The sequence below is a fragment of the Mauremys mutica genome, chromosome 11, assembly GCF_020497125.1.
Source record: "Mauremys mutica isolate MM-2020 ecotype Southern chromosome 11, ASM2049712v1, whole genome shotgun sequence".
NCBI classification, from domain to species: domain Eukaryota; kingdom Metazoa; phylum Chordata; order Testudines; family Geoemydidae; genus Mauremys; species Mauremys mutica.
Genome location: NC_059082.1, coordinates 61,525,191 through 61,539,328, shown reverse-complemented (window position 1 = coordinate 61,539,328; position 14,138 = coordinate 61,525,191). Strand labels below are relative to the sequence as shown.

Below are 14,138 nucleotides of genomic sequence, written 5' to 3'. Positions count from 1 at the left end.
CGCGGGTCGACACGGTGAGTTCGACTTCTCGGAGTTCGAACTATCGCATCTAATTTAGACGCGATAGTTCGAACTCCCCACGCGCTCCGGTCGACTCCGGAACTCCACCACTGCAAACGGCGGTGGCGGAGTCGACCTTGGAGCCGCGGACTTCGATCCCGCGGCGTCTGGACGGGTAAGTAGTTCGAACTAGGGTACTTCGAGTTCAGCTACACGTAGCTGAACTTGCGTACCCTAGTTCGACCCCCGCCCTTAGTGTAGACCAGGCCTAAGATACAACTGCATTTGTTTCAATCCCTCAGACAGAGACAAACACCTATAGGATCTTTATCAAGCGTTCTTAAAACTACAATACCCACCTGGTGAAGTGAAGAAACAGATTGTCAGAGCCAGAAGGGTACCCAGAAGTCACTTACTACAGGACAGGCCTAACAAAGAAAGTAACAGAATGCCACTAGCCATCACCTTCAGCCCTCAGCTAAAACCTTTCCAGCGCATCATCAAGGATCTACAACCTATCCTGAAGGACAATCCCTCACTCTCACAGACTTTGGGAGACAAGTCAGTCCTCGCTTACAGACAGCCCCCCAACCTGAAACAAATACTCACCAGCAACTACACACCGCACAACAAAAACACTAACCCGGCAATCATAGGACCTAACCACATCAGCCACACCATCAGGGCTCGTTCACCTGCACATCTACCAATGTGATATATGCCATTGTAGTAAGGTGAAGCCCTGAAACACAAACCCTTGTATCAGAGGCCCGGAATGAGGCCTGAGGCTTGAACTAAAATAATGGTCAAGACTTTGCTAACAAAAAGCAAAGTTAAGATATGAGCCAGAGACAGGCCATGCTCACAGAAGCTGGCAAGGAAAGGACTGATGCTGCAAAAAGATACATACCTAAAAGGTACTGGACACCAGATATCAGAACATTCGGATACTTGCACATTCCACACAGATAACAAGGAACAGGCTGACCCATCCTAAAGACAGGGTCAAAAGGGTAATATGATGGATAGAGTTGTTTTGTCCAAACCAACATGTACAAGGTGAAAGGCAGCACCTTACTGCGTAGAAGGGTTGTACCTTATGACGTAGGGGAGTTGCACCTCAATAGTCAGGAGTGATGTGTAACTTGTTTGTACCTGTGTATAAGAATGCATCCCTGGGGTGGTGTCTTTGTCTGGCCTAGGGGGCAGTGGAGAGTCCCGCCACTGACTAAGCCAGTCTATTGTCAGGGAGCATATATATACTAGCAGAACTGTAGACATCTGATCAGGGAAGCTAGAGATTGTGTTTCGTTTGAGAATAAACCTGGCCGGTTGCCTTCGTACCTTATCAGAGTCTGTGGTCACTGGGGTTTCTCTCAGGATCTGCTGTGCCAGCAATCTGCAGAGCCGGGGCAGCACACAGAGGGAACACACGCACGCAGCTGACTGATATCAGCACTGAACAGAGCAGAGCATCACACCGGTGGCTGTCTGACAACAGCCATCATGTACCAGCAATGCCCCTCTGCCATGTACATTGGCCAAACTGGACAGTCTCTACACAAAACAATAAATGGACACAAATCAGACGTCAAGAATTATAACATTCAAAAACCAGTCGGAGAACATTTCAGTCTCCCTGGACACTCAATAACAGACTTAAAAGTGGCAGTTCTTCAACAAAAAAACTTCAAAAACAGACTTTAACGAGAAACTGCAGAACTGGAATTAATTTATAACTGGACACCATCAAATTAGGCTTGAATAAAGACTGGGAGTGGATGGGTCACTACAAAAAGTAATTTTCCCTCTGTTGATATTCACCCCTTCTTGACAACTGTTTGAAATGGGCCACCCTGATTACATTGGCTTCATTTCCACTACAAAAGTGATTTTTCCTCCCTTGGAATTCTACTGTTGAGAATAGTCCACTTCCACCTTAATTGAATTGTCTTGTTAGCACTGACCCCCAACTTGGTAAGACAACTCCCATCTTTTCATGTACTGTATATTTATACCTGCCTTCTGTATTTTCCACTCCATGCATCTGATGAAGTGGGTTTTAGCCCACAAAAGCTTATGCCCAAATAAATGTGTTAGTCTCTAAGGTGCCACAAGTATTCTCGTTGTTTGTATAGTGATGTAGTGTTCTTTGTTCTATTATTTAGATTATTGTTCACAGCATTCCTACATTTTTACATTATAACAATAATAGACATATGCTCTCTGGGTGCTTGTTCAGCTGCATCGTCTCATCACCTGGGGAGGGTTAATGACTAGGCAGGATGAGGTAGGGAGTGTGCGTTTCACCCTCTCCGTGGGTGGTCAGGAACAAAGCAGTCCTTTATGTTTACAGGTAGCTGAATCTATTTAGGGCAGTTGTTTTACATCTCTGGCATCTGACAATATAAAGGCTTCTTACCTTTACTAACAGCGCAAGTTGAGTGAACAGAAAATAGTGTTCAGCAAGGACCTGAAAGTCCATTCAAGTCAATATGTGTCTTTCCATTAGCTTCAAAGGACTTTGGATCAGGCATCACAATCTCAATCTCAGCGCTGTGGCTGGAAGTTAAAGCCAGGCAAATTCAAATGAGAAATTAGGCACACATTTTAACAGTGAGGAGGATTAACCATTGGAACAAACTTCCAAGGGAAGTGGTGGATTCTCCATCTCTTGATATCTTCAGAACGAGACCGAATGCCTTTCTGGAAGGTATTCTTTAGCCAAACACAAAATATTGGGCTCAATACAGGGGAAACTGGTTGAAGTTCTATGGCTTGTGTTCTACAGGAGATCAGACTAAATGATCTAATGCTCCCTTCTGGCCTTAAGACCTATGAATCTTCCAGTTTAGCTCTCTGCCTACGATGGATTGTTGCCTACCCTGCACATACTTGTGCTTTGTGTGGTCAAGTTTTAGATGTCCAAGGTTACAGGCTTCCACCGTTCCCCAAGGGAGGATAATACTATGTTTCATAATCCATCTCACGGTCAGGAAACTTTTCCTCTTTTTAACTTAATGCCACTGGTCATGCCTAACTATACCCTATTTATTACCCTAAATAAATCCTCTGTCCTTGTGGTTTATAGCCTTCAAATATTTGGGGATTATCATGCCTCCCTTAATCAGTGTTTAGTCAATGTATATTTAGCCCTTTTAATCTTTTTTCATAAATCCATATCCCCCCAGCCTTTTTGCTGCTCTGCACATTTTGTTTCAGAGCATTTTGGGAAAGTCTTCATACCCCAGCTTATGTAGGACTTGAATGGTGCTTAGTTCTTTTGCAGGCCCTCTGCATAGGAGTGGATGTCGCCCCGTCTCACTATCTCCATTTTGCAAATGGGGAAGCAAAGGCACAGAGAGGTGAAGTGACTTGTCCAATGTCGCACAGCAGATCATTGGCAGAACCTGGGTGTCTTGACTCCTCATCCCATCCCTTGCCACTTGTCCCTGCTGCCATTAGATAGCTGTCTCTTTTAGATGGACTTTCATACTGTTCTCATCACTGTGGTATCTGAGACGCTGCTTTGTTCATGTTCAGAATTATTTCATGGTGAATCTAAAACAGACACAAATAACTACATAGAATTTGCACTGTTGTACATGAGGGTAAAATTCAGCACACAGTTATTGATTGTCCCCCGCCCCCCACACTCATACAGTAAGCTGTGGAATAGAAGTCAGTCAGGCTATTCAGAGATTAAACAGAGCGAGTGTCCTTGTTTATAATTAATTCATAAAGATACTATTTTCACTCCTCTTTCCTTCTGGTCTATCATTCACTCTCCAAATGCCCCTTCTGGAATGGATCTCATGAAGCTGCTATAGCCAAATGCTTTTGGCTCACTCACTGGTCTCCTGGTACTGAATCACTAGCAGCTGGGCAGAGGCAGCGGTCTTCTCATCATGTCAGTGTTGGCCTAAAAGTCTTCCTTTTGCTGGGTCTTTAAAAGGCATATCTGTTCTAGGACCACCAGTAAAATCATGTCTAGGGGCTGATCCAAAGCCCAACTGACATATTTCCATTGACTACAAAGGGCTTTGGATATGAGGTGTAAGTCTGCACTTGCAAGGTTTGCTGCAATCTCCAGCAGAGACCTTCAGAGCAGTGCAGAGGGTTTAGCTACACATCATCCATTAAAGGTAAGTGTGGCTAACAATCTGTACTGTTCTGAAAATCTCAGCCCTCAAAACCGGGGTTATGTCGCCTTCACAACGCTGGAGTAGGCCGTGGCAGCTTCCCAGGAATCCGAGGGCCTCACCAAACGTGCATGTGCTTGTGGATAATTTGTAACCACACTATTATCCCTCATCTTTACTCATGTTTGTGTCTTTCTTGGGGGACTCGTGGGAATTAATTGCATTTTCTGTTAATCAGCAATAAAACCTGCCTTTGTTCAGTTTTGCCCTAACCTTGCAATTCAGCGGTAAGGGCATCTCAGGTTCACATTTTACGAGTCCATGGGGAGTATTTGGTTTCTGCGAGCCCACATTGTACATCCCTGATATAAATATTTCCAGTGTCCAAAGCCAATGAAATTCATTGGAATAGGTCCCCTTTGGATAAGCAGTTTGAGTGAATTTGTTTGACTAAATCTGTTATTTCAGTACCACTAATATTAGCCTTTTGAAATATACTAATTCTTAAAAATTCTCCTGTTCTATTAGCCCTATCAAGGTGGACCTGAAAAATTAAGGGCCAGCTCCTTACACTGGTGTAAATCCTGCTTATACCAGCTGAGGATCTGGGCCTAAGTATATGACACTAGCCAAACTGGGACATCTCCACTGTCCAGAGACTTTGCTTTTCCTAGCCATAAGGTATCTTACATATTCCAACTCTGTGGTCTACTTAACTTGGGCCTCCATCCATCCAACAACTACCAGTGAAGTGAGTGGCAAAATCCCATTGTTTCTACTAGACATATGATTGGACCCTTGGATTCTTGGGAGAGGGAGGCAGGATTATGTCTTCCATTATGCTTTATATGGCTCTGAGGGTTGAAACTGAGCTTTGCCGATACAAGAGCAGGTTAATGTAATAGGAGTCGAGGGTTTATCAAACATAGCAGCACCAGGTTCAGTGAGAGGGCAAGAAGGCGGCTTAGAGCAGCATTTCTCAAATGCGGCAATCATGGCTGCATGTGGCCACCAGGGGCTTTTCTTGTGGCCACAGCTTCCGGGGAGGTGATGGGAGGGGGGGAGCAAAGCAGTGGCCCCTCCACAGGGGCTACCAGCAGGGATTGGGCCCTGCCCTCCTCTGGAGCCACAAATGCTGGTGGAGTAGGCAGCCAGTGGGAGTTCCCCACCTTCCCGGCAGCAGTGGGGCTTGTGCTTCTGACTTCAGCCCTAGGGTGCCGGGCAACAGGCTCTGGCTGTGGGGCTTTGGGCTTCGGCTGCATGGCAGCAGGCTCCATCCCCCTGTCATAGGGCTTCGGGCTCTGGGCTCCAGCCCCAGGCTCACCATTCCTCCCATCACCCCTGAACCCTGCTTGCCTGCTCTGTCCCTGGGCTTCAGTCACGTGGCGGTGAGCTCTGTCAGTGGGCCCTGGCCGTGGTACCCCGGGATCCCCCACATTGCTCATGGCCCCTGCTGTGTCCTCCAGGCCCAAGCTTCAGCTGTGTGGTGGCTGGCTCCAGTCTCCAGTCCCAGGCTTCAGGTGCTGGCCCTGGGCTCCAGTCCACCCCCATCACCGCTGGCACCTCTCCTGGACCTCCATCCATCCCCCCATTGCCCCTGACCCCCACTGCCTCCCTACCCGCCTCGCCATCTAGGGTTTAATTTGTTCCTCAGCTTGCTGGGGCTGAGTAAGTCTGCTGTCAAAAATGATATTTGTATGTTTGTTACTATCACTTTTCACTGCCTCCCAACTAGCTAGCTGGTCTTCTGCTGTGAAAAGTAATAGCTAGCAAGTCTTAAACCCCAGCCCCCCAAAAAGCAACCAAAAAAGCCAAAGAAACAACAACAAAATAAAAACAACAAGAATATGAACAGCACCTAATTTGTGTTTCTGTTCTGTTTAGGTACAGTAAAGAATAAAGACAACTGTAAACTGTTTTTATTATTGAGTCTGCAAAAAAGTCCTGCATTACGATGATTTGGACATGTATATGTGCATATTTATTTGTTTTTCTTAAAGTCAATTAAGTGTTTTAGGAAAAATTGTCAGAGTGGCTGGCTGCAAGAGTTGATGCTCAAACTCTGTGGGCGCCTCCCCCCCAAAAAAATTTTTGTTGTGAGAACCCCTGACTTAGAGCCACCTTTGCAACCCCACCCTCTTTGTTACCTCACATGCTTCTCAGCCGCAGCTGGGTCTGCCAAAGCATTTCAAAACTGATTGGTGGTAATCCTTCTGTTGCTCCTATTCTGGACTTCTCTTGAGAAGTTACTGCCGGTGGTGCTGGAAACCACTGAGACCTTTTTGGATGCTAACATCCTTTAATGACCCAGATGAAATCACCAAATTCATTTCCACTTGTGATCTGTGGCAAAATTGAGGTCAGGAATCCTGAGTACAAAGTTGAACCCACTGTGCCATCTAAACTGTATTTACTGTTAAGAATACTTGTTTGTTATATTTATTGGCTGCTAGGAATCTTGGGAACTTGAATTTGGAACTGGACTATCCAAACTGTTCTTTAGACAAGGTTAAAAAATGTTTTGTAGGCCCTGTAATGAAACTTGTACTGAAAGGGGGACATTTGAAAGCACTGATTAATTTCCTTACTGCTTAACGTTATTATCATGAAGTCTGCTTGTAGCATTGCTGTCGCTGTCAACATTTTCATTATAACCATATTTTGTAGAAGTTAAGTGTGTAATTCCATCAGGCTGACCCACGTATTATACAAGTTTGCAGCATTCATGAAATATCTTTGCCCCATCACTGTCTGAATTTAATTTAAACTGCTTTAAGCTTAGTTGCCAATGAATGTATTTTGCCTGCCATCATCTAGAGTCAAGTGTACTGCTGTTTGTGCTGATTACATACAGTTAGATGGGGAAGAAACAGCCAAAGCGAAGCTATTCAGTTAAAGATGGATACAGGATATTGATGAGGTTAAGAGTCTTGTGGCATTTGCTATTTTCCTTTTTAAAAACACTGTTATAATTGAACATCAACCACCAGGGAGGCCATAGCCTAGCATTTAGTGTCCAATCCCAGTTCCATTAAAGTCAGCGGCAAAATTCCCATTGACTCTGGTAATGCCAGGATTTGGTTCTATGGACCCTATCCTGCACTACTGAAGTCAATGAGAGTGTTGCCACTGTCTTCAATTGGTGCAGGACAGGGGCAACAGAACTAGCTGGAGGATCTGAATGGCTGAGTCAAAGCTGAGCAAACTTAAGAAACTTATAATTACTGTTATAAACAGAATATTTTCATAAATGTTGCAAAGTTTGAAGGGCAAGTTGCCATGGATACTGTTCTATTTACAGCACTCCCCTTTTCTTTGCTGTGCAACAACCAATAGGAAAGCAGGGCTTCATTCTGAACATTCTACTACATCTATATGGAGTCACATTTTAGAACACTGTGGATCACTTTACTGGCCCACTTTTCCAAGTTGCATCAACAAGTTTTGAGGACTGCAGTTAAGGAATATTTCTTTACATTGCCATTTTGAGCAAGCCTAGGTATGTATGTATAGTGAATAGTTTTAATGCTTAATTATAGCTTTATAATATTTATTTTATACTAGTTCAGATAAATTGTGAATGAAAAACTTGCTTGGAACATTCTCATGAGGACACATTAACCGATTTGCCATATTTCCTGAAAATTAACTGAAATCTAGATAGCAAATTAACTACCTAGAAGTAAGTGCATTTAGGACAATTATTTGCTAGCAACACTGCCTTCAAACATGCTTGAACCTGCTAGACCAGATTAATCCCTAGAGTAGCTCCATTAAGCAGGGATAAATTTGGCCTCTGGTCTCTTCAATTCTGACTTACACATATTTGTTTGGAAAACATTGTGCCTGCTCAAAAAATGGTCAAACCAATTCCCTTCTCAAGGTGCTAGATGAACATTGATGTAGATGGGAAGTAAAGTGCCTGTGTAATCTGATAAAGAAATTTCTTACAATTTAAATATTTAGTAAGTACTTTCCACATAGATAACCAATATCGTAAAAAAATAAACATTTGCCCAATAGTGTTATGACACCATATAATGGAAGGCTTTACTGAATACAACCTATCATAATAAGTATGCACAAGGGAGTAAAATTACTGTTGCCTGGTACCTTAACTCTGAATTTTGGATTTTTTTTTTCTTTAGGGTGTCAGTCAGACCCTGAACACTACTTTGCTGAACAATAGTTACCTTTTTTAATCATGCTATTTCACATTAAAGGCCAGTTTTACATCATTGTGTGTATTTAAAAATGCCGTTTGCCATCATGGCTTCACAAATCCATTCATGTTGCTCCCTGGGACTGAAATAACTTTAGACTTCTTGTCTTCCATCAAGTCCCTCTTTTTTAAATCTGCTTCTTTAGTAAAGCCTTCCAACATTGATCTCTGTGCCATCACTGCCCGATGACTATATTCTGTTTGAGTTATGTGTTGCATCTGTCTGAATTAGACTGACTGCAAGTTCCTCAAGAAAGAGATTGTTCCAGTCTTTTATTTATGCAGTTAGAGAGGAATATGGTCTTTTGGCTAAAGCAAAGGACTGGAAACTAAAAGTTCTCTACCTAGCCTTTTTACTTTGGAAAAGTGATCTTGGAAAAGTCACTTAATAGCTGCTTGCCTCAGTTTCCCAACTAGATTCTGACTGCTTTAACCACTGTGGCCTATTTGTGGCAGAACTGATGTTTCCTGCCTTGGGTAAGGGGCATGTATATGCTACAGCTACAGACATATGAGAAATATACATAGACAGGGCATGTAAACACTTGTCATTTTAGACACCAGATTCCTTAAATTTCTGAAGTACCAGGAATTCTGATCTGTTCTGGCATCTGACAGGCCTGGAGTATATTCTGCTCACGTTGACAGACGATATATTAGGCACTACTCCCCCAAATCATTGGCCATCCACACCAGCATCTTAGAGCATTGGTCTACCAGTTTGTTTTAGTACCACATGTGATCACTTATTCTTGTCTAACCAAAGCAGTCTCCACTGGTATTTGGGATCTCTCCTTTGCCACGCTTTTCATCAAAAACATACTCAGAGTTCCAGGCAGTTGAAATGAAATTTGTTGTCTTGTTGTGAGCATTTGCCCCCGATGGCTCACTCCTCTCATCCTGTTAACCAGTAAAATAGACTTGCATTTGATATAATGATTATGTCCAAGAATAAGCTGCTCCAGACTTCTATGTATTGGATCTATCAAGAGAGATGCTGATCTGATCTCATCTCTGTACTCTGGCCCTTGTTTTAAGCCCTCAGTCTCTGGAGGCTTCACTAGTAGATGGGTCCATGGAAGACTGCTTGCACTTACACAGTCCTACATTCCTAAGGGGAGAGGTGGTTTTCCTTAGAGGACACCTTAGTCCTTTGTTTACAGGGGAAGTTTGAACATTTCCTTTTCTGGGAGACCAAGAGTTCTTATTTCTTGTAAGGCTGTGTAATATTTTTACATGATCATGAGGATGCCAAACCCTTCTAAGATGTGGATTGCTTAAATCCTTCTCCTTCTGTAATGGCTCTATCTTCTGGGATGTAATCAGTATGCCATCTAGGTCCAGCATCTCTCTGATGCCCCTAATTCTTAAAGCTACGTAAACTTTAGGAGCTTTATGAACTAGAATGGAATAAATGATAAACTGAAAGGGACACTAGTCTTATAAGAACTCTGGGTACTTTAGCAGTTTGGGGAAATGATAAGTAGACATCCTTCAGAGCCAATCTTGTCAGCTCAACAAATCATTCTTCTTTAGCAGCCTTGCTGTATCCTGGAGAGCAAATTTATTCCTACTATCATCCATATCTGTGGGGATGGTTCCTTGTGCTGAGGGGGGCCTCAGCCCACATTTAGGAGCCCTCTATGATGAATTTTAGGGCACTCTTCAGTCCTTGGGACACTGAAAAGTCCATAGATTTCTCTGCCATCAAAGTCAAAAGCCTCATGTCAGCTTCTGTAGCTGAGGTTCCAGCTCTCCAGTATGTCTGAAGTTCAGGCAATCTCCAAGAAAGGAAGGTCTTAACTTGCCACCCTTAACCCTATGCATAAATATGTGTTGTCAGCTGATGTTCCTCAGTGCAGCAAAAGAACTGGGAGTGTCATAATGGGGTGTCAGAGGGTGTCATGGTCATGACAAAGACTGTACAAGATGATGCACACTTAGGTGTAATGGTGAATGTTCTTATATCTTAAGCTGCTGTTCAAAAATTTAGAAAGTGAAGTGTAATATATAACTTAATCTTGCATTCCTTGCTCACCTAAATTCCCATTGATTTTGATGGGAGTTTTGAGCATGTGAGGGATGCAGAGTTGGGCCCAAAGAAGTATCAGTCCTGATTTAAAATCTCAATTAGCTATCATTAATAGCACTTATATCCTCTTTGCTACCTCTAGAGGGTAGAACAATCATGAGTCTTTACTCAGTGGTATGGTGAGTTTACGCAGAGCTATTTCAGTCCTCTAGAAGCCTTACAGTTTCCTTTTTCAGCACTGCACTGAAATTGTCGGTCTGTGCAGCTGTCCAACAGTCCTGAGCCTGGCAATACAGCAGTTTAGTAGTGCTTTGCCAGATTCATCCCACTCCAGACATATTCCTAGCAGTCTGATGGAAGTCTCAGAGCTACTTTGATAGCAATTGTGCAGGACAAAGCCCCCATTGTTACGGATGACTCTGCTTTCAATACCATGGGAATCCACTACACCAGGAACTCCTGACTGATAATGGTTAGGACAGTTCTGCTTCTTTTCTCATAATGCAGGTGTTGCATGGCACATTTTGCAATTGATTTTGAGGACAATTGTTCCTTAGTCACTTTTGGCATCACTAAGCAGCCCAGTATCTGTTGCTATTTTCAGCATCGTGTGTAACTTCAGTCAGGTGCACTGCCATTTGAACTAGTATCATTTGATAATTATAGAGCCATAGATAAGCATGGCGCTTTACATAACAAATAAAGATGAAGTGCCCGCCCCAAAACTAAGAACAGGAGGAGCTGGCAGCATCAGAAGGGCTTGTGGAATGAGCAGGTGGGCAAGCGCTGATCATGTGATTGTTTGGAAGAGTAGTGCTCTTTAGGTTACTTTATATTTAAGAATATACAGATGTTAGCTATAAAGAAGACTGGTATATTTTTTAAGTGACCCTGATAATGGCTTCTGAAAAGATTTCCTGTAAACTACTTAGATTTCAATTACTGTAAACAGTTCTTCCCCATACAGTCCGTTGTTGCTCCTCACTTGCTAATTCAACATTACAGTGCATTTTTTGGCACTACTACAGTTCACTGAGCTGAACTTCCTGGTACTGGATATACAGCATGTGCATTAAGAAGGATCCAGTATCTGCAAAGACTGAAAATATACAGTCCTTATTCACTTTACTGTGCTTCTCCCAAAAGCATTTTAGAGACTGCACAGAAATTTCTTAATGAAATGTTTAGCACTAGCAGGGTCCTGGATATTAGGCGGTCTGCTTTTATTGAAAGTTCTACTCAAACAGTGTGGGATTAATACATAGTGTACACACTCTCTTATATGATACAGCTAATCACCCGATCATGGGTTTCAAGAGGCAGCTGAGATAAAGTGCTCTTTATAATATAATGATATCAACAGAACTTGTTTATAACTTAGAACTCTGCCAGGTGCAAAGTCTGAGTTCAATTTTTTACAACTGGCAAAGCAAAGGCATGTCTATTCTTTCTTGCCCTTTGATTGCTTGACTGATCTGAACTGTTGAAAGTATCATTGAGATTCCTCAGCCACACACCGCAGAACTTTCTTTTTCTATCATGCAGAATGTCTTTTAAAAACACCAGCCTGCATGATAGAAAAATAATGCACACAAACCCAGGCAGGTAACTTTTCAGAAATTTAACATTCCTTACATGGGCCAAAATTCAGGTGAGTGTAGAAAGCACTTCTCAGGCTTAGGTTGGCCACCCCTGATCTAACAGATTAGGGATAAGGAACATGTTTATGAAATAGTTGGTGTTTCTGGTGTAGTATTTAGATACAGATACAGTGAAGGCTGGAAACAGATAAGGAAGGAGATTATTTAGCCATTTTGCCTCCCATGTTCAACACATGCACACCTACGTGGCCCATTTAGGTGTGCAAACTGCCTCATGCACATGTGTGAGTCGGGTTATCTGTGTATATATGTAATGTGTATTTGTGGAACCCCAGTTTATGTGAAGGATTTTCACGCCCTAGTCAAGCATGCAAATTTAGGAGCAGAGAACTAATGCAGGGCATGCCCCTGGCCTCTCGTGATCCACTGGTTTTGAGGCCAGTCCCCTTTTTATCATGAAGGAGGGAAGTCCACACTCCCACTAGGGAATGATGGCAGGGAAATCCACAAGGTAGTTTCTGTTCCCTTAAGTGGCTACTTCTCATATGGGGCACAGTCTGATCTTAATTTATTTAAGCAACAATGACCAACACAGAGGGCATTTCCTGGCTGCTAATAACAGGCTGGCATACTCAATCCTTGGCCCCTTAACACAGACAATCATTAATGGCCAGGAAATGCCTGACCCACAGGTCATTCTTGCTGTTATAAAACTGTGACCATATTAAAAATGCAAAGAAACATCAAACCAGTACTTTCTTTTCTACATTTATAAGTGGAACTGCCCGTTGCCATGGATAGACGGTTCTGTTTACAGCACTGGCCTTTTCCTAGCTGTTCAACACCAGTACAGTCACCAGTCGAAAGCAGGCCTTCATTCTCAGCATTCCATTAGGTTTATAATGAGCGGTGCACAGATGGAGAACATTTTCATTGTCTAAGCATACTTGCCCTAAAGTCACAGAAATATTTCAAACAAGAGAGAATCTTCATTAATTTTAGTGGAACTTCTCCTCCTAAAGTCCTTAATAAACAGGCCAGTTAGTCTATGATGCCTCCATGCAAATTATAATTAAAATACTACGGGTGTGCAGGGATTGCTGTGCAATAAAAACTGGATATTTCACTTGAGAATTTAGCACCATCTGGCAAGCCAGGTCTGTTTTATTGCTGTCATAAAGCCTAGATGAAAGGTTCCATGATTCTGATAGCTTAATACAAATGTGTTTTATGGCACATTGTTTACTTTTCATTGTTCTCCTGTAGGCATGTCATGCCACCTGAGATGTGCAAAGTGTGTATTCCATTCTGCATAAACACAGACAGCCAAATCTTCAGGTGGTGTAAATTGGCATAGCTACATTGATTTCACTGGAGCGACACAAATTTATACCAGTTGAGGATTTAGCCCATAAATCTTACGATGTCCAAATTATGTTGTGCTTGCTGCTGGTAGTTATGTGTGTGAAGGACTGTCCTGTGGTTCCACAGGAAGAGAGAATCTGTTGATGTGAAGAATGACAGCAGTCTGCAGTACTCACTCATCCAGTGGTTATTTTATTTTCTCTTTGCAGGACTGGTTTGTTCCTGGAAGACAAACTGATGCATGCTCATGTTTGGGAAGTTACTCCAAACAGCTCTGTCCGTAGAAGACTGGGATATTAAGAGGATACTTTCAAGTAATTCTTTCTATTTTCTTTCATTTTGCCACACCCTCCTTAAACTTTTGTTGTAGTTTTGTGCACTTTCATTTGGCAAACACCTCCCTCCCCATCACCTCTGACATTTTATTTTGAAAGATGTTGAAAGTAACACAGGCTGTCTTTGTGCAGTCATAACTGTTGTATTTCCATAATATGTACACAATAAGGCAAGGGACTTAAGTTGATGGAAAAAAATATCTTCCCTTCTTCATATCCTAGGTATTTTTTTGGATCCAGAGATTTTAGTGTGGTCCCAATCTTCTCTACAATGAGTTAGTCACAGAACCTCTGTCCTCCTTTACCTCACTGCCTACTTTCCTTCCTGCAGAAGTTATGTAACTTTTTAAAAAGTATAAAACAAATAATCTTTGATGATCCCCTGGGTCTAAAATAGCAATAAACTTTGCAGCAAATTCAGTTGGAACTGATGTCTTCCTA

At 42.5% G+C, this 14,138-nt stretch overlaps 1 protein-coding gene across 2 annotated transcripts in view; it reads left to right on the top strand.

Annotated features, from left to right (window-relative positions):
• The first annotated feature begins 7,488 nt into the window (after window positions 1–7,488).
• Window positions 7,489–14,138, top strand: part of USP7 (ubiquitin specific peptidase 7) — a 130,917-nt gene continuing 124,267 nt past the window's right edge. The window contains exons 1-2 of one of the 2 annotated variants that reach the window (XM_044979430.1): window positions 7,489–7,641; window positions 13,572–13,676. In XM_044979430.1, the coding sequence (XP_044835365.1) occupies window positions 13,604–13,676 (73 nt within the window). In that variant the 5' untranslated portion in view covers window positions 7,489–7,641; window positions 13,572–13,603. Of the gene's footprint in view, window positions 7,642–13,571; window positions 13,677–14,138 lie in introns of those variants that run through there. The other variant, XM_044979431.1, reaches the window with a different exon arrangement.